The 25706-nt window shown below is 36.7% G+C and overlaps 1 protein-coding gene and 1 long non-coding RNA gene across 2 annotated transcripts in view; one reads left to right on the forward strand and one right to left on the reverse strand.

Annotated features, from left to right (window-relative positions):
* The first annotated feature begins 7 nt into the window (after window positions 1–7).
* GTPBP10 (GTP binding protein 10) overlaps window positions 8–25706 on the forward strand; it is a 27511-nt gene continuing 1812 nt past the window's right edge. Inside the window, exons 1-9 of the mRNA XM_043871975.1 lie at window positions 8–175; window positions 3320–3513; window positions 7312–7403; window positions 8457–8601; window positions 16331–16404; window positions 18406–18458; window positions 20739–20846; window positions 21370–21447; window positions 23600–23723. Coding sequence (XP_043727910.1) covers window positions 143–175; window positions 3320–3513; window positions 7312–7403; window positions 8457–8601; window positions 16331–16404; window positions 18406–18458; window positions 20739–20846; window positions 21370–21447; window positions 23600–23723 — 901 coding nt within the window. The 5' untranslated portion in view covers window positions 8–142. The remainder of the gene's footprint in view (window positions 176–3319; window positions 3514–7311; window positions 7404–8456; window positions 8602–16330; window positions 16405–18405; window positions 18459–20738; window positions 20847–21369; window positions 21448–23599; window positions 23724–25706) is intronic.
* LOC122674009 overlaps window positions 12484–25706 on the reverse strand; it is a 25209-nt gene continuing 11986 nt past the window's right edge. Inside the window, exons 4-5 of the long non-coding RNA XR_006334866.1 lie at window positions 12823–12954; window positions 12484–12615 (exon numbers count right to left, since the gene is read on the reverse strand). This is a non-coding gene — a long non-coding RNA (uncharacterized LOC122674009). The remainder of the gene's footprint in view (window positions 12616–12822; window positions 12955–25706) is intronic.

Below are 25706 nucleotides of genomic sequence, written 5' to 3' on the forward strand. Positions count from 1 at the left end.
GGAATGGCAGTCAGGCGCGAGGGGGCGGGGGGAAAGCGTGAGAACACAAAATAGCTGCGGTGGTCGGCGGTGACGTAAAAAGGCAGCGCCGTACTTCTGTGCGTACAACTTCCGCCGGAGGGAATACTCGCCCTTCGCAGGCATGGTGCGCGGCAGTTGCGTGTTGTACAGAAAGGTCCGTGACTAGTACCCCCTCAGCCTGATGTGCGAGGCCAGGTGCCTCTAACCCCACCTGAGGGTGCAGGTTTTTCGCTTTCCTCCTTCCGCAGGTGTTTCTTCTTGGGGGCCTCTTTCTTGCTATTTTTCTTAGTCCTTTTCGCCTCTGAATAACTCGGGCTTGGCCTGTAATGAGAAGGGCGTCATCACCGATCTTTGTTAGGAAGGTTGTTTGGAACAGGGTTTGAGATTTTTCAGGGGATAGTGTGCACGTGAGATGGAGGGCTGGGATACTTGCTTGCCGTTTAGGCACGCTATGTGGTATAGGTGGAGTGTAGGTTTGACTTTTGACTCAAGTATGTATTTTCCTTCTTTTAAGTAGTAATATCCATAACTTGTTTTTACATATTTTTTTTGAATGCATTGTTATTACTAACTTTCTAAAGACGATTTTTATCGGTAAACCAAAATAGGTAACTGACTTGCCTTCTTGCGAGAAACTAAGAGTTTTGTGCAGTGTGGGTTTTAGAATCGTTTTTGTAAACAATTCGCAGATGCTTTCAGATTTAAAAACCACTCAAATCCTTACTAGCAGTGTTATTTGAAACATCATAGTTTGATCATTATTACTAAGGACGAGATTGGGATATTCCTTTTAAGTTTGGGTTATAAATCTTTGAATCTGATAAATCTAGAGCAGTAAAAAATGTCACATACTGAAAGGAACTTTAAAAACAAGAGTTTTATTTTTGTCCGAGGAAAGGCATGATTAGTAAAAGTTGTGGTTAGTGAAGTTTTACTTTATTCAGCTATTTTCCAGAAAATAGGTGGTCAGAAGAAGAGAGACTTGTGAAGCATAGTACTTGGGCATATGGGGTAACTAATCCTTAAGCAAAAAAAAAAAGAACGACTACATTTTTTGCTGGTTATGTTATTACAGTCTACTTGGGTAACTGCTGCCATAGCAGTCACTGCCAGCCCATGTTTTTTTTTTTTTTTTTTTTTTTGCAAGGGAAATCTACCTCTTCGCTTACCTGTGATGCATTTCTGATCTAGCACTACTGAACCAAAGAGTAAGTTCTTAAGCTCTCAGAGAAAAATGCTCTGGCTTGCTCTTAAGTTTTATATATTCCTTCCACCCTTACTATTCCTGTTTCGTGACTGTATTTCCATACTCAAATGAAAACCTGTTCTTTGAATCTTTGCTAGGTAACTTACACTGCAATCTCAAGTGTAGACTGAGATTTACCAGTATCACCAAAGGAGCTTTTGATAAATATGCTGGTTTACCCTAGTCTCATCCCCTTCTCCAAAGTATATCAGAATGGTCAGTGAAGTATATGTATTTTTGAAAAAAGTCCCCAGATGTTTTTGATACTTAAAACTATATACTAAATGACTAAAAGACGGGAAGACTATGAATTTAAGAAATTACTCTGTAAGGAATTTTGATAGTCCAGGTGGCTAAGACACAGGATCTGACCAGTAGGAAGTTTTTGATTTAGTGAGGGAAACAGAAATAAACCCTAGATGCAGTGTAGGCTTTCTAGAGGCCTAATGGATTCATGGGGTCGCAAAGAGTCAGACAGGACTGAGCGACTGCACTGAACTGAATGGCAACCTACTCCAGTGTTCTTGCCTGGTGAATCCCGTAGACAGAGGAGCCTGGTGGGCTGTAGTTCATAGGGTCACAAAGAGTCAGACAGGCCTGAAATGACTGCACAATGTATATAATAATAGATATATAATTAAAATTACTGAGTGCCCAGCTAAGCCAGTGGTAAATATTAATTTGAGAAATTAAGAAATACATCAGAAAATAGGACATTTGGATGGGTTTATGATAGAAAAGAAAAAATGACATTGTAAATAGATGAAACAGCATGAGCAGAATGTCAGAGAAGTGACAGTACATTGTGTAGTATAGAGTAAAGAGAAGGAGGCTATCGGAGGGGTTGAGTGAATGGAAATGAAACTGAAAGGGTAGGTTAAGAGCTTTGACTGTAGCACAGAGAATTTTAGACTTTATTTTGTAAATAGAAAACCATGAATGGTTTTTGAGTAAGAGAGAAATATGTTTAGGGATCAGATCAATTTTCAGAAAAATAGCTCTGGCAGTGAGACAGAAAATGTAGTGAGGAAGGAAGGACTAGATGTTGAAAGACCAGTTAGGAGCTAATGTTAATGGTCAAGATACTAGGGCATGTGGTTGTGCCATAAAGGAAAAAGAGTAGAGCTTCAGGGAGAGAAACAGGTATAAAGATTCCCATATGTAGCCTCAATGAGTAGAGAAGCTTTAGTTTCATTATTTGAGAAAACATTGGAGGAACAGAATTTACCTAGGGAAAAGTTTGATTTTGTTTTACAACATGAAAGGTGACTGTTATGCTTTCAATACCTAAGATATATATTTGAGGGATTTCAGGTATAAGATACAGATCTTGTTTCAGTTGCTTTAGACTATTAAGCTTACATCTGGTGGAGATATCCAGCTCGTTGGAATAGAGAATATCTCACCTGGGTGATAGTTACTAGTACAGACTGAGAAAGTATGGGGAGAAAGTCTATTGAAAAGTGGGCCAATGTCAGACCTTCAGGTTAAGGAAGGACAACAATTGATAATGAAAAACATAGAGTTAATATGGGCAAGTGAGATCAGACAGGAGGTAGACTAAGCAAAAACAGTAAATGTGGCATATAGAAAAACCTTTTATATTTTTAGTTTTAGTGGCATCAAAGAACTAGAAAGGAGTTCAAAATTGGTAAGCACTTACGGTATCAGTTCAGCTCAGTTCGGTCGCTCAGTCGTGTCCAACCCATCTCGACCCTGTGAACTGAAGCACACCAGGCCTCCCTGTCCATCATCAACTCCCGAAGTTTACTCAAATTCATGTCCATAGAGTTGGTGATGCCATCCAACCATCTCATCCTCTGTCGTCCCCTTCTTCCGGCTTCAATCTTTCCCAGCATCAGGGTCTTTTCAAATGAATCAGTTCTTCATGTTAGATGACCAAAGTATTGGAGCTTCAGCTTCAGCATCAGTCCTTCCAATGAATATTCAGGACTGATTTCCTTTAGGATGGACTGGTTGGATCTCCTTGCCGTCCAAGGGACTCTCAAGAATCTGGTATACAAATGTTCTTTTTCTGTCTTTCTCTATTAGTATGGAAACTTCATTGATAACCTGAGACTCTTCACCAAGGGAGGAAGTGGTGGAATGGGCTACCCTCGCTTAGGTGGAGAAGGTGGAAAAGGTGGTGATGTCTGGGTTGTAGCCCATAATAAAATGACTTTAAAACAACTTAAGGATAAATATCCTCAGAAACGGTTTGTGGCTGGAGAAGGAGCAAACAGTCGGTAAGTATTTACTGAATGACTTGGTTGTCTTTCCTGGTGGCTCAGATGGTAAAGCGTCTGCCTACAGGGAGACCTGGGTTCGATCCCTGGGTTGGGAAGATCCACTGGAGAAGGAAATGGCAACCCACTCCAGTACTCTTGCCTGGAAAATCCCATGGATAGAGGAGCCTGGTAGGCTACAGTCCATGGGGTTGCAAAGAGTCGGACAAAGAGCGACTTCACTTACACTTTGATTTTATGAAATTAATTTTTCCCAGAAGAAGAAAAAGTTAAAAGATAAAAATTTATTTGGAATTTGAAGTAAATAATAGCCTGAATTTGTAACTGAGCAAAAATCTACAATTTTTGTCTCTAGTTAAGATAAAAGATAGTATTAAGGTGGTTCTGAAATTTTTAAACTTTTGTCGTTTTCTTGCAATGTTTATATTCTTTCACACTTCCGTTATAGAAACAGAAAATGATCTGAATCTCCACTGTTTTCTTCTGAGATTATCTTTGACAGTCTTTTAGTAAATTCTCTAGAAAATGTTAACTGGCTACTCCACCCGACTGCAATGCTTAAGATTTAGAGACTGTTTGCTGCTACATCTCTTGAATGTTTTCCTTTTTTCTCTGTTTTGATTTTCTCTCTGTGAAAGCAAGATCTTTCCTTTGTTTTTTGTTATTGTCTGTTATTTTCTGTGGGACATATTATGTTTTTAAAATATGAGGATTTTTTTATTTCATTGTAAAGAAAATGAAGAAAAAAATTCTTAAACCCTCCATCCTGTGATTCCTCAGGCCTGTATCATTCTGTTGTTATTTTTTAGAAGGTGTTTGTATAAAGCTTAGGTTTTCTGTTCGTTTTTTCTTTTCCCTTCCCAAGCAAGTGTTTGGGTATGTGTATATATATGTATATATATTTAAAAAAATAATTTTATTTATTTATCTATGGCTGTGCTGGGCCTTGGTTGCTACATGGGCTTTTCTCTGGTTGCAGTGAGTGGGGGCTACTGTCTAGTTGAGGTGCACGGGCTTCTCATTGCAGTTGCTTGTCTTGTTGCAGAGCACGGTCTCTGGAACGTGCGGACTCAGTAATTGTGGCTCCCAGGCTCTAGAGCACAGGCTCAGTAGTTGTGGAGCATGGGCTCAGCTGCTCCGTGGCATGGGGAATCTTCCTGGATCAAGGATTGAACCCATGTCTCCTTCATTGGCAGGCAGATTCTTTACCACTGAGCCACCAGGGAAGCCCCTGTTTGGGTATATTTATTAGTCACAATTGTAGGGGATGGAATGTGGCACTTGCTTGGGGGATGGGTATAAGCAAAGGATAAGAGCCAGTACACAGGCTAAACACCCTGCAACACAGAGTGAGGAACACCCCGCTGCAATCACAACAGCAAATATTACTGCCGCAAATATCCAGCAGCATCCTCTACTTGTAAAGAAATCCTTGGAGAAACCCCTTAAATTTCTTTTGAGCAGTTTTGTTTTATGCATAGTCTTTATAGGGCAAATTTTGAGGTCCCTATATTAGAATTTAGTAATCAGTTTAAAGATCAGAGTGGTGGTGTATGATTTTGATGTTACAGGTGGGAAATAACCTGCGGTTTACATCTTAAAGTAAAATTTTTCCCCATTTTATAGTTTCTTTTGAAAAGTAAGGTTGCTATAATTCCAAACTTATTCTGTTTAGATCAGTAGTGAGCTAAAGATGGTGTATAACATTAAATGTTAAGAAAGATTTAAAAAGAACATTTACTGTGCTTGTGTGTTGCAATTCTTAGAATGTAAAGGCTTAAATCTAAAAGATTAATAAGAGCCAACTGGATGAAGTGGAGGAAAAAGCATTACAGGAAAGCTAACAACATGAAAAACGTGAAAGACCTAGAGATAGAAGACAAATACCAACAGAAGACACTAAAAGGCCAGTGTGGCTGGGTATGCAGAAAACACAGAATGTAGTGGAAGATGAGACTAGAAGGATTCAGAGCTTTATCATTTCTAAAATCCTGTGGTATTCTCCAGGTTGTCTCCTGTCTTCAGTCTCAGTCATCACCTCCAATCCATTCTTTATCCAATTGTCTCTCCAGTGCTTTTTCTATACCATCAAATTTATTAATGTGACTTGCCTATTTAAAATCCTTCTGTGTTCCCCATCACTCTAAAATAATATTCGGACTAATTAACATAGCGTATCAGGCTCTTTGTGATCTGGACTACAGTGTCTTCCACCCTACTACTATGCTTATGCTCAAAATAACTTATTTCACCAAATGCCTAGTTCCCTTCTAATTGTGTGTGTGTGTATTTTTTTCTTTCACTTTCCTGCCTTCATTATTTGACAAAAATCTTCCTCCCCTTCCAAGTCTTGGTTCAAGCACCACTTCCAAAGTGTTGGTAACTGAATAAGATTTTAATTGCAGATATCTAATAATGTCTACTGAAAGACTGCTTTTGTTCGTCATGAAATCTAATCTCAGTAAATTGGTTTATGCTTGCTTGACTATGAAAATGATCAAATACCATTTCAGTTATTTTAAAAGCTGTTTATAAAATTATTTTGAAATTTAAGTGGCAGATGTTTTTAATAAAGTATCTTAATAGAATATTCACTAGCAGTAACAAATAGGAATGAAAAGTGAGTCTTGTCTTTACATTTAAAAATCGCATCATAATCCCAGCAAGAGAGATGTTCTATTTAAATCTTTCTTTAATATATTTCAAATTCATTCATTTTTGTCAATCCAGTTCAATCAGCTAATGTTACTTGAGTGTCTGCTTTGTGCCAGTATTATACTAGATGTCTAGGATAAAATGATGATCTAAACTGTTGTGTTCCCTGCTGCTTTAGAACCTAACAGTAGTCTAGTATGAGAGCAAACATTTATCAAATAAATGAACAATAGAAAATTATCACTGTGACAAGTGTTATGATTGAGAGCCTGCTCATGAATATGGGTATGGCAGTTCTGACCTAATCAGGGAAATTAGGAATAAATAGATTTTTTAAAAGGTCAAGTACTTAGAGTTCTTCTAACCAGAAATAACCATTATCAACCTTTTCATGACTTTTCTAAGACTTTCTATGTCTTTATGCAAATGTAATTAACTCTATATATAATATTTGGGGATATAAAAACAGGAACACAAAATTTAGTAACCTTTTAACTTTTTTTCCCATCCCAGAAAATTGTTAAGAATGCCTGAATAGTCCGATAGTATTGGAAATAACATAAATTACTTGGTCATTCATCTATTTAATTATTGATTTTTTTTTTTTTACTGTTACTATCACAATGCAATACATGTCTTTGTGCATATAATAGTTTACATGGTTGTTCACTTTTTTTTTTTTAGGATAAATTCCCAGAAGTGGAATTACTAGTTAGAAGTTTGTACCACTTTATCCTCTCTTGAGCAGTTTAAGAATAGCCATATGAGCCTCCTGTAATTAAAGTACTCTCATTTGAGGGGATGTTTTGAAAATACCTTGTTATTCATCAATGAATTTTTCACACTTACTTGTGTTGTTGCAATGATCTCTTTCTTTCAAATATACATTATTTTAGTTTATTATCAGTTAAAATGACTTTTGGTAGTTAGCTTGGTAACTTAAATCATCACTTAATATTTTTATTGAGATACAATAGCCTAAAATGCAAATAAATATTTTTTCTTCATGATTTGACCACTTAACATCTGCATTAGAAGAACTGGTTGCTAATCTTCTTTGTATACCATTAAATTTGCTTGAAGCATCAACCATTTAATCTGGCAGGTTTTCTTTGTGTTAATTTAACTTTTATTTTTTTGTAGAGTTAGTGCACTGAAAGGCTCCAAAGGAAAAGACTGTGAAATTCCTGTACCTGTGGGTGTTTCAGTGACTGATAAAAATGGTAAAGTTATAGGTGAGTGGACTATAGCTTCTTATGTTGTGCATGATGATGCTGTTCTCTGCTTTGTTGTGTCCAGCTTTTTGCGACCCCATAGGCTGTAGCCCGCCAGGCTCCTCTGTCCATGGAATTTCCCAGGCAAGAGTACTGGAGTGGGTTGCCATTTCCTTCTCCAGGGGATCTTCCCCACCCAGGGATCTAACCCAAGTCTCTTACATCTCCTGCACTGGCAAGCTGATTCTATATCATTGTACCACCTGGGAAGCCCATAAAATTGTGAGAAATGTGCACATTTTCAAATATTGAGAGCTGTAAGGAATAGCACCTCTCGTGTTTCAGGATTTTTTTTTTAAAACGTTAGACAGAAAATGAAAGCATGTTGTTTGCCAGGACACTGTGGGTTTATATAGATGTGTAACAAGTTGATTTGGAACACTGGAATTTCATTCTTTTCTCTTCTTTTGTAAAGGCAATTAACTAGCCCCAGGAAGGATCCTTCAGTTACATAAAATTTTGTTTTATGAAATGTCATGGCTCCATTCATAATTTTGTCTTGTTCCAGTCGGTATATACAACTTTCAGAGCTCTTGTATTTGGAAAGCTGGAAGGGCCCAGACTTTGAAATAGTGTCTTGTTTTCACTGTTTTTGTTTCATTTTTGTTTCTTTTTTTTTTTTTTTTAAACTAAAGCTATATAAAGCTTGTGGATTAAACAGAATAAATTTCTAAATTTAAAAAAAAAAAAAAATAAATAAAACGTTAAGTATTTTAGTTGCTAGTTTTTAAAACAGCTTTTAAAGTCATTATATAAAAGTTGTTCAGAATTAGCCACTAGATTTAAAATAATTTTAAAGACAAGAATATTTACTTGGTTTTGAAAAAAATAACTAGCCTTTTTCCATCCACTAGCAAAGGTGTTTTTCCAATAATAGAAATTTGATTCTGTTATTAAGTGCTTTAAATTTGTAAATTAGACTTTCCTGGCTTCTGTTTCTGAAAGAAGAGTGCCATTAGTGATTAGCTCCACTTATTAACCTTTGCTTTAAATATCTTCATCTCTCTTTTTAAGGAGAACTCAATAAAGAGAAAGACAGAATTTTGGTAGCTGAAGGAGGTCTTGGTGGTAAATTACTTACAAATTTCTTACCGTTGAAAGGCCAGAAGCGAGTAATTCACCTTGATCTAAAACTTATAGCTGATATAGGCCTGGTGGGGTAAGTATCATTCATATTTTTATTTTTATACTTTCTGAGAGATACTTCATGAATAGGAAATAAATATAAATGGTAATGTGGGGGCTGCATTATTTCTTATTTGTGGAATTTGTGTGTATGTGTACTTTAAGAATGTGCTGCTAAATGTAGTAGTTTTCATATTGCCAACATAGAGAGTATCATAGTTACTATTCATTTGTCAAGTTCAGTTCAGGTGAGTCACTCAGTTGTGTCTGTCTCTTTGCAACCCCATGGACTGCACACGCCAGTCCTCCTTGTCCATCACCAACTCCCGGAGTTTACTCAAACTCATATCCACTGAGTTGGTGATGCCATCCGACCACCTCATCCTCTGTCGTCCCCTTCTCCTCCTGCCTTCAGTCTTTCCCAGCATCAGGGTCTTTTCAGATGGGTCAGTTCTTCGCATCAGGTGGACAAAGTATTGGAGTTTCAGTTTCAACATCAGTTCTTCCAATGAATATTCAGGACTGAAGGATGGACTGGTTGAATCTCCTTGCTGTCCAAGGGATTCTCAAAAGTCTTCTCCAACACCACAGTTCAAAAGCATCAATTCTTCAGCACTCAGCTCTCACAGCCATACATGACCACTGGAAAAACCATAGCCTTGACTAGACGGACCTTTGTTGGCCAAGTAATGTCTCTGCTTTTTAATATGCTGTCTAGGTTGGTCATAACTTTTCTTCCAAGAAGTGTCTTTTAACTTCATGGCTGCAATCAGCATCTGCAGTGATTTTGGAGCCCAAAAAGATAAAGTCTGTCACTGTTTCCACTGTTTCCCCATCTATTTGTCATGAAGTGATGGGACCAGATGCCATGATCTTAGTTTTCTGAATGTTGAGCTTTAAACCAACTTTTTCACTCTCCTCTTTCACTTTCATCAAGAAGCTCTTTAGTTCTTCACTTTCTGCCATAAGGGTGGTGTCATCTGCATATCTGAGATTATTGATATTTCTCCCGGCAATCTTGATTCCAGCTTGTGTTTCAACCAGTCCAGCATTTCTCATGATGTATTCTGCATGTAAGTTAAATAAACAGGGTAACAATATACAGCCTTGACGTTCTCCTTTTGCTATTTGGAACGAGTCTATTGTTCCATGTCCAGTTCTAACTGTTGCTTCCTGACGTGTATACAGATTTCTCAAGAGGCAGGTCAGGTGGTCTGGTATTCCCATCTCTTTCAGAATTTTCCAGAGTTTATTGTGATCTACACAGTCAAAGGCCTTGGCATAGTCAATAAAGCAGAAATAGATGTTTTTCTGGAACTGTCTTGCTTTTTTGATGATCCAGCGGATATTGGCAATTTGATCTCTGCTTCCTCTGCCTTTTCTGAAACCAGCTTGAACATCTGGAAGTTCACAGTTCACTGAAGTATTGCTGAAGCCTGGCTTGGAGAATTTTGAGCATTACTTTGCTAGCGTGTGAGATGAGTACAATTGTGTGGTAGTTTGAGCATTCTTTGCCATTGCCTTTCTTTGGGATTGGAATGAAAACTGACCTTGTCCAGTCCTGTGGCCACTGCTGAGTTTTCCAAATTTGTTGGCATATTGAGTGCAGCACTTTCACAGCATCATCTTTTAGGATTTGAAATAGCTCAACTGGAATTCCATCACCTCCACTAGCTTTGTTTGTAGTGATGCTTCCTAAGGCCCACTTGACTTCACATTCCAGGATGTCGGGCTCTAGGTGAGTGATCACACCATCATGATTATCTGGGTCATGAAGATCTTTTCTGTACAGTTCTTCTGTGTATTCTTGCCACCTCTTTTTAATATCTTCTGCTTCTGTTAGGTCCGTACCATTTCTGTCCTTTATTGTGGGCATCTTTGCATGAAATGCTCCCTTGGTATCTCTAATCTTCTTGACAAGATCTGTAGTCTTTTCCATTCTATTGTTTTCCTCTATTTCTTTACACTGATCACTGAGGAAGGCTTTCTTATCTCTCCTGGCTATTCTTTGGAACTCTGCATTCAGATGGGTATATCTTTCCTTTTCTCCTTTGTTTTTTGCTTCACTTCTTTTCATAGCCATCTGTAAGGCCTCCTCAGACAACCATTTTGCTTTTTTGCATTTCTTTTTCTTGGGGATGGTCTTGATCACTGTCTCATGTACAATGTCATGAATCTCTGTCCATAGTTCATCAGGCACTGTATCAGATCTAGTCCCTTAAATCTGTTTCTCACTTCCACTGTATAATTGTAAGGGATCTGATTTAGGTCATATCTGAATGGTCTAGTGGTTTTCCCTACTTTCTTCAATTTAAGTCTGAATTTGGCAATAAGGAGTTCATGATCTGAGCCACAGTCAGCTCCCGGTTTTGTTTTTGCTGACTGTATAGAGCTTCTCCACCTTTGGCTGCAAAGAATATAATCAGTCTGATTTCAGTGTTGACCATCTGGTGGTGTCCATGTGTAGAGTCTTCACTTGTGTTGTTGGAAGAGGGTGTTTGCTAGGACCACTGTGTTCTCTTGGCAAAACTTTATCAACCTTTGCCCTGCTTCATTCTGTACTCCAAGGCCAAATTTGCCTGTTACTCCAGGTGTTTTCTTGGCTTCCTACATTTGCATTCCAGTCCACTATAATGAAAAGGAGATCTTTTTTGGGTGTTGGTTCTTGAAGGTCTTATAGGTCTTCAAAGAACCAATCAACTTCAGCTTTTTCAGCATTACTGGTCGAGGTGTAGACTTGGATTACTGTGATATGGAATGGTTTGCCTTGGAAACGAACAGATCATTCTGTCGTTTTTGAGATTGCATCCAGGTACTGCATTCCGGACCCTTTTGTTTACTATGATGGCTACTCCATTTCTTATAAGGGATTCTTGCCCACAGTAGTAGATATAATGGTCATATCAGTTAAATTCACCCATTCCAGTCCATTTTAGTTTGCTGGTTCCTAAAATGTCGACGCTCACTCTTACCATCTCCTGTTTGACCACTTCCAATTAACCTTGATTCATGGACCTAACATTCCAGGTTTCTATGCAATATTTCTCTTTACAACATCGGACCTTACTTCCATCACCAGTCACATCCACAACTGGTGGTTGTTTTTGCTTTGGCTCCATCTCTTCATTCTTTCTGGAGTTATTTCTCCACTGATCTCCAGTGAAGTCGCTCAGTCGTGTTCGACTCTGCAACCCCATGGACTGTAGTCTGCCAGGCTCCTCAGTCCATGGGATTCTCCAGGTAAGAGGACTGAAGTGGGTTGCCATTTCCTTCTCCAGGGGATCTTCCTGACCCAAGGATTGAACCTGGGTCTCCTGCATTGCAGGCAGACGCTTTACCATCAGCCACCAGGGAAGCCCAAGGGGCTTCCCAGGTGGCGCTAGTGATAAAGAACCTGCCTGCCAATGCAGGAGACAAAAGAGACACGGGTTCGATCCCTGCGTTGGGAAGATCACCTGGAGAAGGAAATGGCAAACCACTCCAGTACTCTTACCTGGAGAATCCCATGGACAGAGGGGCCTGGCTGGCTGCAGTCCAAGGGGTCACAAAGATTTGGATACGACTGAGCAACTTAGCACTAGCACTAATCTCCAGTAGCATATTGGGCACCTACTGACCTGGGGAGTTCATCTTTCAGTGTCCTATCTTTTTGCAGGAAAATCAGTCAAATGCAGTAGTATAAGAGAGTAAAAGAATGTTACCAGATATTAGGAATGAAATTAAAAACCCAAACAAACCACATCTTAAAAACTATGTAGAAATAAAGAGTAGGGGGAAAATGACTAAGATATTCTTACAAATTTTAATAGAGGTATTGAAGTATCATCAGTCAGATGGCTAAAGACTGGTACAGTTGATCTCAGCCATTAGCTTTACACACTGTTGAGCACCACATTGGATCTTGTAATGACCATTCCCCTGTCCTTCACTCTGTTTAGGAGCTGTCCATTCTCAGGACTGCAGATCTTACAGTGTTTTTCTCTTTCATCAGCCTCCACCTTCATCAAACAGTGCTATTTAGCTGTAGGGTTTGCAGTGCTGGCACCAGCTGGAGGGAGATAGATAGCAAGGGAGAAGGTAGATAAAGGAAGAGAAATGCTCAGCTTTGCGTGTCTCCTCTCCCTCTGTCTTCTCCTCCCAAGCTCCACTGCAGCATTCCACAACAGTCAGATGGAAGGTCTAAGGAGAAGGGAGCAGAAACTGCTGCTCCACTCCAACTGCCACTTCCATTCCTTGCCTTCCCGTAGTTTCTCACCTCTTTTCATCTTCCTCTTCTCACATCTCACAGCTTCTTTATCACACTCTTCACTCTGAACTCCTCACCTCTTTCCATGCCTGTCTAAATCTTACGAGCAGGGGCTTAGGGTTCACAGAGGCCTCATACCTGCTGAAGTTGTAACAGAGAAAGATGAGATCTTGGCATTAAAGCTTGCTATTCACATTTAATTTTTTCAATAAAACATAGTTATGAGGGTAATGAGTCATCGGTTCTGTAATACTATTGGGTTGGGCAAAAAGTTTGTTTGGGTTTTTCCATAAGATGTTATGTTGTAAAAGAACTTTTGGCCAACCCAATGTATATTTTTAGGAACTTTATGGACTGGATAGGATTTTGTGGATAAGACTGAGAATCCAGCCATTCACTTTCTCATTTTCTGGAAAAATATGTTTCCGTTTCCATAGAGATACCCTTACAGCCTAAGAAGAACATACCAAGGTTGAGTAGTGAATAAAAGTGGGATGGTGATGGGAGACTCAAGTGAGACTGTTTGTGTTAGAATCTCAAATCTTCTGAAGGCCGGCTGGATGGTCTTGAATACAATATCTCTAAGCCTTTGTTTTCTCTTTAATAGAGGATGGCAATAGTCCTGCCTTTAAAATGTTATTGCTGAGTAAGATTGCATTTGCAGCATAACAGATGTCTTGGATTTATGAATGCTCAATGAGTGAATGGTAGCTGCTATCATTATTATCATCATATATTGTCAACTTATTAGAGACCACATATAGTGAAATAATTAAGCTTTTCAGAAGTGGACTTCATATTAGTTAATATCAAGCATCATGATTCTAGACACAATGTTTAACATGTATGCTAGTGCTTTTAATTAGGTAACTATTCTTAAAAAGTTACCTAATGTGAATACCAGCATAAGCAGATACCCCTTAACCTTTAAGCCAGCTTCAGGAATGAACTGAGCCTGGAAAGCAAGTTATCATGTAACTAGTATACTTGTACTGCTGTGGTTAAATCTGATCTTTGCATGGGTTGGACCTTAGCCTGTAAAATCTTCATTAGGTAACTTTCAAGAAAAATCTGTTATTGGTTCTTCAATCATTAGCTTCCTTTTTCTTCTTGTATTTTTATCTCTTTGGAAATAGTTGCATTTTTCTCTGCTTAATATTGTTATGAAAATATGGGGATATTAGAATTAAGCAAGTCCAGCTAGTGACAGTCATGGCAAAACTGATTGCAATTTGCTTTACAAAAAGTTACGAGAGCCTAGGTATAATAGGATATAAGAAAAGACTGTTTTTCCAGGGGAAATGAGTCAAGCAATCTCGTGTAATTTTATTCTAAATTTATTATAGAAATATTTTAATAAGATTGTTTAAAGAACTTCATTAACAGCTTAAAGTTTTTTATAGAATTCCAAGTTAATATTTGTAGAATATTACACTATTATTCCAAATGAAAATTTGGCAGTTTTGAGAAAAGATCATGATTTGAATGAAAGCTGTGAAGACAGGGATAACATTTTTCCTGTTGGTTGCTGTATTTCTCATGCCTAGTATATTGCCTAACTGAAGTCAATGCTCAGTATGTGTTGGATGATTTTCTGAATTGAGATACACTTGACACATAACGTTAGTTTCAGGTGTACAGTGTAATGATTTGGTATTTGTATATGTTGATCACCACCGTAAGTCTAGTTAGCATCTGTCACTACGTGTAGTTAAAAAATTTTTTTTTCTTGTGATGAGAATTTTAAAAATTTATTCTCTTAGCAACTTTTAAATACTACTGATTATTAATTATAATCACCACACTGTACATTATATCTCCATGACTTACTTATTTTACAACTGGATTTTTTTTTTTTTTGGCTGCGCCACACAGCTTGCAGGATCATAGTTCCCCAACCTGGGACTGAACCCAGGCCTTTGGCATTGAAAAGCACAGAGTTCTAACCACGGGATGACCAGGAATTCCCTACAATTGGATTCTTTACTTTTTCACACCCTTTACCTGTCTTACACCCTCCTGCCCCTACACACATTTTCTGTATGCTTTCATCTGTTATATGGACACCTTGGATTGTATTCACATCTTGATTATTGTAAATAGTGCTGCAGTGAACATAGGGGTGTGTATATCTTTTCAAGTTAGTGTTTTGGGATTTTTTTGATAAATATCCAGAAGTGAAATTGCTGGAGCATATGGTAGTTCTATTTTTAATTTTTTAAGGAACCTCCATACTGTTTTTCGTAGTGACTGTACAATTTACATTCCCATTGGTTGAATTAATTTAATGAAAATATCTGAATGATTTTAGGAAATTACCTTGTAAGTGGCCCCCATTCTTAGTATTTTCTTGCATCCATTGGGGGCTTTTCTTGAGGGAAATTTATCAATAAAATAAAAACCTTTAAAACAGCCAGATATTTTAATGTAATATTTCTTTTTCTAGAAATTTACCTCAAGGAATAAAAGTATATGTAAAGGTTCAAGGATATTCACATCAGTGTTTAAATTCTTTTTTAAAAAAAGTTTGGCAAGAAATCAGTGCTCATTTGCAGAAAGAAAAAGAGGTGTCTGTTAATTGCACCACTTAATGTTAAGGTGACTTAATGTTGCTGTATTTCTTTCTAGCTGTATGCACATTTTTTATAATGTCATTTATAACAGTAAAAAAATTTGAGACCACCTAAATGCCTAATAATATGAAATTAGGTAAGTAAATTACAGTGTACCCTTGAAATGCATTCACCTTATATAATTCAGTTTAAAAAGGAGGCCAACCAACTATAAGTAGCCTTTTAGTGAAAAAAGGAATCAAAGCTGAATCTAATCAGATATCTACCAATTTATAGGAATATGTTAAAGGGCATCATGTATATCAGCAGAAAAAAACAGACTGGAGAAGAAACTACAGGACAAATGACCCAGTTTCTTTAAAAATAAAATTGCAAAGGGGAGACAAGTTTGAAAGGGAGCCTATACTAAGAGAAATTTAAAAGATAAATCAACCAATTGTAATACCCAGACCTTATTTAGGTTTTTATTTAAATAAACCAACTTTAAAAAAGTTATTAAGAATGTATTAATATTTGTTGAAGCTAGAGGATAGCTAAATCAGGTTCATTACTTTGCTAGTGAAATGTCCATATGAAATGGTTTTTTAAAAAAAATCCACAAAACAATATAAGAGATATTTTGTCAGTGTAGGCTAGAGATAGTGAGTTGCAGGTATTTTTATTAATTTCTTTTTGTTTTTCTAGAGGTTTCTTTTGTTTTTCTACAGGTTTTTTTTTTTTTTTTAACGTTACTTGTCAGTAGAGAAACATCTTCAGTGTTCACCATAAATTTACCTTTTCTATATTTTGTTCCTCAAGTTTTTCAAGATTATAAATTTATATTCTTTTAATTCTAGCAATATTCAAGAAGTCTGTTTTTTGAAATGTTAGGAATTCAGAGATAAGTATTAAAAATGCTGTTATTTGTTGTGATGTATTAATATGAATTTATTTTCTTATTTCAGATTCCCAAATGCTGGAAAATCCTCTTTGCTAAGTAAGATTTCTCATGCAAAACCTGCAATTGCAGATTATGCATGTAAGTACAATTTTTTTAGTGTGTGGAGGTATATTTTAAAGACTAATTTTTTTTTGAGTATGAATAAAATATAACTGGGGTAGCCCTAGTTTGAAAATTCTTGGCAGACAGAATATATGGATTTCCCATTAATCTTTGAAACCTCTATAGCTCTCAGCAAAGTTCCTAGTACTTCTTAGATACTTTGTCGCATTTATTTCTCTGTTGCATAATCATTTGTTTGGTTTAGTTATTATTTTATGAGTACCTACCCTTTATCAAACACTGTGATAAATGCTAGGAAGGCAGAGATCAGTTCTTTTATTCATTAAGCAAGTATTTATTTCCAGGAACTACAATAAGTCCTGGAGTTAAAAAGATTGGTAAACAGAAGTGAATACTGTTACTAATGAATATAAGAGGGTATAATACAGCTTTTTGAAAGCGTGTAGGTGACTGCTTTAGATTTCTTTGGGGAAGTGTGATGGTGGTGCTGAGATATGAACAGTAAACATGAGTTAACTGGTGACAGAAAATGGAGGTCAGAGTCTCTTTAGTCAAAGGAGATAGTGTGTACACACAGGCTTCATGGTGGCAGGGCATAGATTTGTTTGTCTAAAGAACATGTTGTAAGGGGATGAAGGAATCAAGCTGAGGCTAGAGATGTAGGTGGAGATCTATGATATAGGCCATATAGGCTGTATTTGATCTTTATAGCTTTAGAAGAGGTTATAGCTTTTTAACAAAGGATAAAAATGATTAATTTGCTTTTCAAAAATATCTCTTTGCATATAATGTACAAAATGGATTAATGTGGGACATAAGTGGACCTGGAAAGAACTTAGTAGAACTAGCTATTGCAGTAGCAGAGAAGGTATAATGGAAGCTTAGACTAAAAGTAGTGAATGAATGGGCTTCCTGGGTGACTCAGTTGTAAAGAATCTACCTGCAATGCACAGGCCCCAGGAGAAGCAGGTTCGATCCCTGTGTCAGGAAGATCTCTTGGAGGCAGGCATGGCAACCCACTCCAGTATTCTTGCCTGGAGAGTCCCACAGACAGGAGCCTGGTGGACTGTAGTCCATAGCATCTCACAGAGTTGGACACGACTGAAGTGACTTAGCAAGCAAGTGAATGAATATAAGAGGATCTCTACCTTCATTAAACAAAATGGCACAGGATGACATTAACATGGAAAGTGAAAGTCACTTAGTCGTGTCCGACTCTTTGCAACCTGATGAAGTATACAGTTCATGGAATTTTCCAGGCCAGAATACTGGAGTGGGTATCCTTTCCCTTCTCCAGGGGATCTTCCTAACCCAGGGCTCCCACTTCACAGGAAGATTCTTTACAGCTGAGCCACAAGGGAAGCCCAAGAATACTGGAGTGGGTAGCCTATCCCTTCTCCAATGGATCTTCCCAACCCAGGAATCAAACTGGGGTCTCCTGCATTGCAGGCAGATTATTTACCAGCTGAGCTATCAGGGAAACTATTGAAAATAAAATCATGGAAAATAAAATCAAACAATTCTAGGGTTAGACTCTGATAAAGTAGAGTTAATTTTGTACTAACTGCTGTAAATCTCTTGGCCAGTATTTATTGTTATAAAATAGGGGATCTTTGAGAAGGAAAGAAGAAAAGCAAAAAGTCGTAGAAGGAGGCTGCTGTTGGATTGATGAAGTTTGAGGATAACGGAATGAGAAAGGACCAATAGATTTCAGATGTAACCCAAATGACAGAAACCTAAATTCTGTCCCCTGCCCTCAACCCTTTGCCATGCTCTTCAGGTTTGAGAGGGACTTTGAGGCCCACTAATTAGATTAGGCCTATGCTTTTGTAGATTATAAATATCTATATTTGTCCTTTTCCAAAATAATTATACCTTTAATTTCAACGAATGAGAGCATAATCTGAATTAGGTTGTTCACAGAAGGGAAATATTATTTATTTTATACCTAACACTAGGATAGTTTTGAGAGTACAATGCTTTATTCTAGCTTTAATTTACTTTTTTTTTTTTTAGTTACAACAATAAAGCCTGAACTTGGAAAAATTATGTACAGTGATTTTAAACAGGTGGGTATTTTTTTTAACTTTTATTCTTTTAAAAATATTTATTTATTTATTTGGCTGCTCTGGTATCCTTAGTTGCAGAATATGGGAATTTGTTTCCCTGACCAAGGATTGAACCTGGGCCCCCTGCATTGGGAGTGCAGAGTCTTAATCACTGGACCACCAGAAAAGTCCCGTAGGTGGCTATTTTTAAAATAAGACTCTTGGTTAGAAATGAAAGTACTTGCCTTATTGCTTAGACTATAATATTCGACAGTTTCTGTGGTGTTGGAAAAAGTAGCAGGATTTTGGTTTTGGTAATTGAAGTCATGATCAAATCAATTCTGCTGAGCACTATCAGAGTAAAATATTGTATAAGAATCATTCTTCCAGAGTTTGGATACAGTTTGTCATTATAACATTGATTGTATCTTAGTCTCCTTGATCTGTTTGTTCTCATTGCAATTCCATATTTTATTGCCATACTTGATTATTGATTTTCATTTCCTAAAAACATATTCTAAAGTTCATGGATGTAATTTTATCCCACTTTACAGTTTAAAAAAATTTTTTTTAATTGAATGGGATTTTGGTCTTAGCAAGCTATTAAAATTTATTTTTCCTTGGTAAGGAAGAACTCTAGGTTTTTTTTTTTGAGTAATTAGAATAAAGACAAAAAATGGAAAATAATAAAAATTTAAAAATATGTAATGTATGATCAGCAGTTGCATTCCTTAGTGTTTACCCAGATAATTGAAAACGTAGGTCTACTCAGAAGCCCACACACAGATGTTTACAGCTGCTTTGTTCATAATTGCCAAAACTTGGAGGCAACCAAGATGTCCTTCAGTAGATGAATGGATAAATAAGCTGTGTACATATTGAAAATTGAATGTCATTCAGCACTAGAAAATAAATAATCAAGCCATGAAAGGACACAGAGGAACCTCCAGTGCTTATTACTAAGTGAAAGAAGCCAGTCTGTAAAAGCTACATCCTGTATGATTTCAACTATATGATGTTCTGGAAAAAAGGCAAAACTGTAGAAATAGAGATCAGTGGTTACCAAGGATTAGGAGGAAAGAAAAGTTGAGTAGGTAGAAAGGTTGAATAGGCAGCATACAGAGGATTTTTAAGGGCAGTGAAACTATTCTGTATGATATTGTAATGGTAGATACATGTCATAAATTTATCAAAACCCATAGAATGTATAAAACCTAGATGATGAACCCTAATGTAAAATATGGACTTGAAATGATGATGTATCAGTGTAGTTTCATATAATCCAATGACATAATTCAAAAGATATCAAAGATGTATATTCATTAATAATAGTAGTATAACAGTAAAAAAATTTTTTAAGCTTTAACAATTACATAGAAGATTAAATAATAAGTAAAATTATAAGTGCAGGATAATAGGAATTTAGAAAACATTATTGGTAATTTAAGGGAAATCAGTAAAAAAAAACCCTGAAGAAAATTTCAGAACATGAGACCTCTGTATGTACTTTGCTTTGTCACATAGGTACAACTTTCTTTAAAACTGAAAATTTTAACCACACAAGCAGTGTGTGTAGAGCAGTGGTTTTCATCCCTTACTGTACATCAGAATCATCTGACTAGCCTAAGAGCAACAATGATAAATCACGTTTGGGCCCCAGTGATTTGAAACCAAATCCCTGGGGATAGGGCTTGAGGATCTGTAGTTTATAGTAATTCCTTAGATGATTATGATGTGCGGTGAAGTTTGAAAACCACAAGTGTTGAATAATGGTTAATGACTCTAATAATGGTTAATAATCCTAAATAGAGTATAGGGACACTGTTTCCTTTACTTTTTAAGAATGGTTAAATCCTGGTAGAATATGAACAGAAAGGACCAGTGGTACCAAACAACCATTTACATATAGAATAAAACACTTTATGGTACTTACATCCTAAGTCAATGTCTGCTGAATTAATATCCTTGTTTACTTTTAAGAATTTAAAAATTTGAAATTCTTTGAAAAGTTCATATTGAACAGTATAATTTATGGAATTCTAAAGAGAATTTATGTTAATAAATGTTAATCTGAGCCCTAGAATTCTTAGATTGTTAAAGTAAAAATGGGACTCCAATTTTTGATAGCAAAGGATTTTGAATCTTAATACATTTATTTTGTTATCAAAGTATCTTGGCTTTATTAGAGATACAGTAATTCAGTGGTAATCACAAATTAGAAACTTTATAATTGAAATACGAAAATTGTTGGATGTAATTAGTTTTCATTTTTTATTATTAAACCATTTAATTTTGTATTAGATATCTGTAGCTGATCTTCCTGGTTTAATAGAAGGAGCACATATGAACAAAGGAATGGGCCACAAATTCCTCAAGCATATAGAAAGAACTAAACAACTGCTTTTTGTTGTAAGTCATATGCCTATCAATGTAATGCTTAAAAGAATGTGAGAATCAATGAATTTAGTTTTCCTAGACATTTTTATAATAACATTTAAAGATAAAGTAGCATATATTAATCCACTAAATCTGTTTAAATAGGAGTCAGATTTATTTATAATATGGGGATGGAAATGGAAATGGCAACATTTACTGTATCAGATGAAAGTTTGGCCATATTTGTCAGGTTTAATTCCTTAGGATTTTCTATGTACTACTAAATTACACAGCATTACTTTCCTATTTCATGAGATTATCTTTATTAGTATAAGTTGTTTTCTCTGTACTAGTTTCTCATTAATGATTGTGATATTATAAGAATAATTACAGTGATCTTAAAATATCAATTTCTCTCATTTCAAATTACTAAATTATCAAAAGAGTATAGATTGAGAAATTATTTATAGCTTGAAAGAGTGAAACTATTCAAAACAGAATTGTATAGCTGTCGTTCTTTCATTAAAGGCAATCTTTTTTCCTTTTCTTTTTTCAGGTTGATATTTCTGGATTTCGGCTTTCTTCCCAAACTCATTACAGAACTGCTTTTGAAACCATAATACTGCTTTCAAAAGTAGGTTTTTCTATCTGGTCTAGTATGTAGGGACATAGGACTGTATGAAATAACATATGATAATTAGAATAAATATATCTTCTAGCTCTACTTTTTCAAACTTTGGTGGCAGTTAAAGAATAATCTAAACTTGCTGTCTCCAGTTCCTTGATATTCATCCACTTCTCAAACTGTTGTAATCAATAAAACCTTCCTTGATTCCAAATCCCTATTATATAAATTCTTAGACTGACTCTTGCTTAACTTAATTCCTATTTCTCAGACTATTTCCCAGTCTACTTTTTAGGCACTCTGATACCCAGATAGTTTGGTTGTACTTTAGATTAGCTGCCTATTATATATCTTTGATTGGATGTTCCATTAACTTCTCAAATTTAATATGTGTAGAACTGAACTTGGGCTTCCCTGGTCACTCAGTGGCAAAGAATTCGCCTGCAAGGCAGGAGACCCAGGTTCGATCCCTGGGTCGGGAAGATCCCCTGGAGGAGGCCATGGTTACACACTCCAGTATTCTTGTCTGGAAAATCCCATGGGCTGAGGAGCCTGGTGGGCAACTGTCTGTGGAGTCTCAAAGATTCGGACATCACAAGTGGCTGAGCACACGCACAGAACTGAACTTTTTAAAAAAATTTTCCAGCCTCCCTCAGAACATTATTGAATATGTCAGCCAGAAACCTGGGTAGTAGTGATTCTTTCTCACCACCTGTATCAGGCCCTGTCAGTTTTATGCCCTAAATTTCTCTGAAATGCAGCTATTTGTCTTCACTCGCACTGTTGTAATCGTCAGCCCCTTACTTCTTTTCAGGCCATGTTTTCTAGGTAGCTAGAGTGATCTTTGTTAAAGAACCAAGCAGATGTTTGTTCGCTGCTCTGATGGCCCCCCAATAGCAATGGGTTAGGTTGAAGTCTAATCTGAACATGGTATATGAGGCAGAGTTGGGTTCCTACCAAGCACTGTGTCTCTATTGTTCCTGCACCCTCTCCCGCTTCCCCCAAGCAACACCCTGTACATTCTCTATCCAGCCATATGATTTCTCTCTAACGTAACATGATATCTTTTACGTTAATGACTTTTATATCCTATTTCCTAGCTATGTTTTTTCCTATTATTGATAATGCTGTGAACATTTGTGTACAGGTTTTTGTGTGGGTATGTTTTCCTTTCTCTTGGGTATATATATATATCTAGGGGTGAAATTACTGGATAATAAGGTAAATCTAACATTTTGAGGAACTGCCAAACTATTCTCCAAAGTGACTGCAGCACTGAATTACTTTATACTCTTAACTAGCAATGTATGAAGGTTCCAACTTTTCCACATTAATGTCAACATTCATTATTACCTTTTTTACTTTGCCTTTCCTAGTAGGAATGAAGTAGTATTTCATTGTTGTTATGATTTGCATTTCTCTCGTGGCTAATGGTGTTGAGCATCTTTTTATGTGCTTATTAGCCATTTGTATGTGTTTGGAGAAATGTCTATTCAGATTGGTTGCCCATTTTTAAATTGAGCTGTCTTTTAATTGTTGAGTTGTAAGAGTTTTCTATAATTTAGATTCAAGTCCCTTATTGGTTATATGATTTGCAAATATTTTCTCCTATTCTTTCAGTTGTCTTTTAACTTTCTTTCTGTTGCCTTTTGAAGCATGGAATTTAAAACTGATGGAGTCCCCTTTGTCTATTCTTTCTTTTATTCCTACTTTTAGTGTCAGATATAAGAAGCCACTACCTAATCCATGGTCACAAAGATTTACTTCTAAGCATACTTACTTTTTCCAAGAATAATACAGGCATAGGATTAATTGTTATTATTTAGTTCTCAATTTTATCTGTGTGCTTAATAGAAATCCAGTATCTGTATTTGTCTCTAGGCACAAAATCACTTACTGATTTCAGAGGTGTGAATGGGCCCTAGAATACCCAGGCCTATAAAGTATAGAAAGACATTACCAGGGAGCGGGGATCAGGATGGGGAACACAGGTAAATCCGTGGCTGATTCATGTGAATGTATGGCAAAAACCACAATATTGTAAAGTAATTAGCCTCCAACTAATATAAATAAACGAAAAAAAAAAAAAAGACATTACCAAATAGGTCATTTATATAGATATTTTAATACAGTTATTTGGTTTCTCTCTTTTGATTTAAAGGAGTTAGAATTGTACAAAGAGGAACTTCAGACAAAACCTGCACTCCTAGCAGTAAATAAAATGGACTTGCCAGATGCACAGGATAAATTCCATGTACTGATGAACCAACTCCAGAATCCTAAAGGTAAACCTGCTCATTCATTTAGTGCCAGTTTAATGAATATCTGTTTCTGCTTTATTGACTATGCCAAAGCCTTTGACTATGTGGATCACAATAAACTCTGGAAAATTCTGAAAGAGATGGGAATACCAGACCACCTGACCTGCCTCTTGAGAAATCTATACACAGATCAGGAAGCAACAGTTAGAACTGGATATGGAACAACAGACTGGTTCCAAATAGGAAAAGGAGTACGTCAAGTCTGTATATTGTCACCCTGCTTATTTAACTTATATGCAGACTACATCAGGAGAAATGCTGGGCTGGAAGTAGCACAAGCTGGAATCAAGATTGCTGGGAGAAATATCAATAACCTCAGATATGTGGATGACACCACATTTCTGCTTATGGCAGAAAGTGAAGAAGAACTAAAGAGCCTCTTGATGAAAGTGAAAGAAGGGAGTGAAAAAGTTGGCTTAAAGCTCAACATTCAGAAAACTAAGATCATGGCCTCCTGTCCCATCACTTCATGGGAAATAGATGGGGAAACAGTGGAAACAGTGGCTGACTTTATTTTTGGGGGCTCCAAAATCACTGCAGATGCTGATTGCAGCCATGAAATTAAAAGATGCTTACTCCTTGGAAGGAAAGTTATGACCCACCTAGACAGCATATTAAAAAACAGAGACATTACTTGGCCAACAAAGGTCCATCTAGTCAAGGCTATGGTTTTTCCAGTGGTCATGTATGAATGTGAGAGTTGGACTATAAAGAAAGCTGAACACCGAAGAATTGATGCTTTTGAACTGTGGTGTTGGGGAAAACTCTTGAGAGTCCCTTGAACTGCAAGGAGATCCAACCAGTTCATCCTAAAGGAGATCAGTCCTGGGTGTTCATTGGAAGGACTGATGCTGAAGCTGAAACTCCAATACTTTGTCCACCTGATGTGAAGAGCTGACTCATTTGAAAAGACCCTGATGCTGGGAAAGATTGAGGGCAGGAGGAGAAGGGGACGACAGAGGATGAGATGTTTGGATGGCATCACCGACTCAATGGATTATGAGTTTGGGAAAAGTCTGGGAGTTGATGATGGACAGGGAGGCCTGGTGTGCTGCGGTTCACAGGGTCGCCAAGAGTCAGACAACGACTGAGCAACTGAACTGAACTGAACTAATGAATACCTACTATTTGCAGAGACTTCAGTGTACTATAATCAGTGGGGAAAAAAACTGAAACCTGTTCCTCTTAAAAAAAAAAAGTGTGTTTGAAGAAAGAACACATACCATATGAAACTTAAATGTCATATGGACAATGTGTTATAAGACATAGAAGGGAAGAAAGATTAATTTGAGCTGAAAAGTTCAGGCATCATCAAGAAGTAAAACTTAAACTGGGCTCTTAAAGAGTTAATGGGATTTGGTTCAGAAGAGGAAAAGGTCACCATATACCTATGAAGTCTTTTCACTTTTAACTTATTTCACAAGTTCTAAAACTTCATTCCCCTAGTACATCATGAATTTAAAAACAGGGCTAGTAGTTCTAAAGAGACATGTATCTTTGCAGTGCCAGGTCTATAGATCTCTGGAGAGTATTAATCTTCTAAAAGGAACTTGAGTTGTTTGTATCTGTGGCACAGAATAATAGATGCTGTTACTTCTAAAGGATTTGTGTGAAATTGGTCCCTAAATGAACCACTTTGTATAAAGGAATTTAAAGGGATTCTCCATTGTTTTGAATATTGACCTTTGCAGAACACACTCTACCGTATAGAGATGATGCTTTCATTTTTCTGAGTCTAGTAGAGGACCTTTTGCACAAATGAGAAAAGTAGGATGGAAGGTAAGTGGTTAACATGTTTTTTAAATAGACTTAACCTGTTTTTATCCTTGAGATAAAAATTGAGGAAAATAAATTATAATGTACCAGGACTATCAGACAGCACCAGAAGATCCTCTCTCTTCTCCTAAAAACCCTTATGTATATATTGGGCCTGCCCTTGAGTTAATA

This window comes from Cervus elaphus, chromosome 18 (assembly GCF_910594005.1).
Source record: "Cervus elaphus chromosome 18, mCerEla1.1, whole genome shotgun sequence".
NCBI lineage: Eukaryota > Metazoa > Chordata > Mammalia > Artiodactyla > Cervidae > Cervus > Cervus elaphus.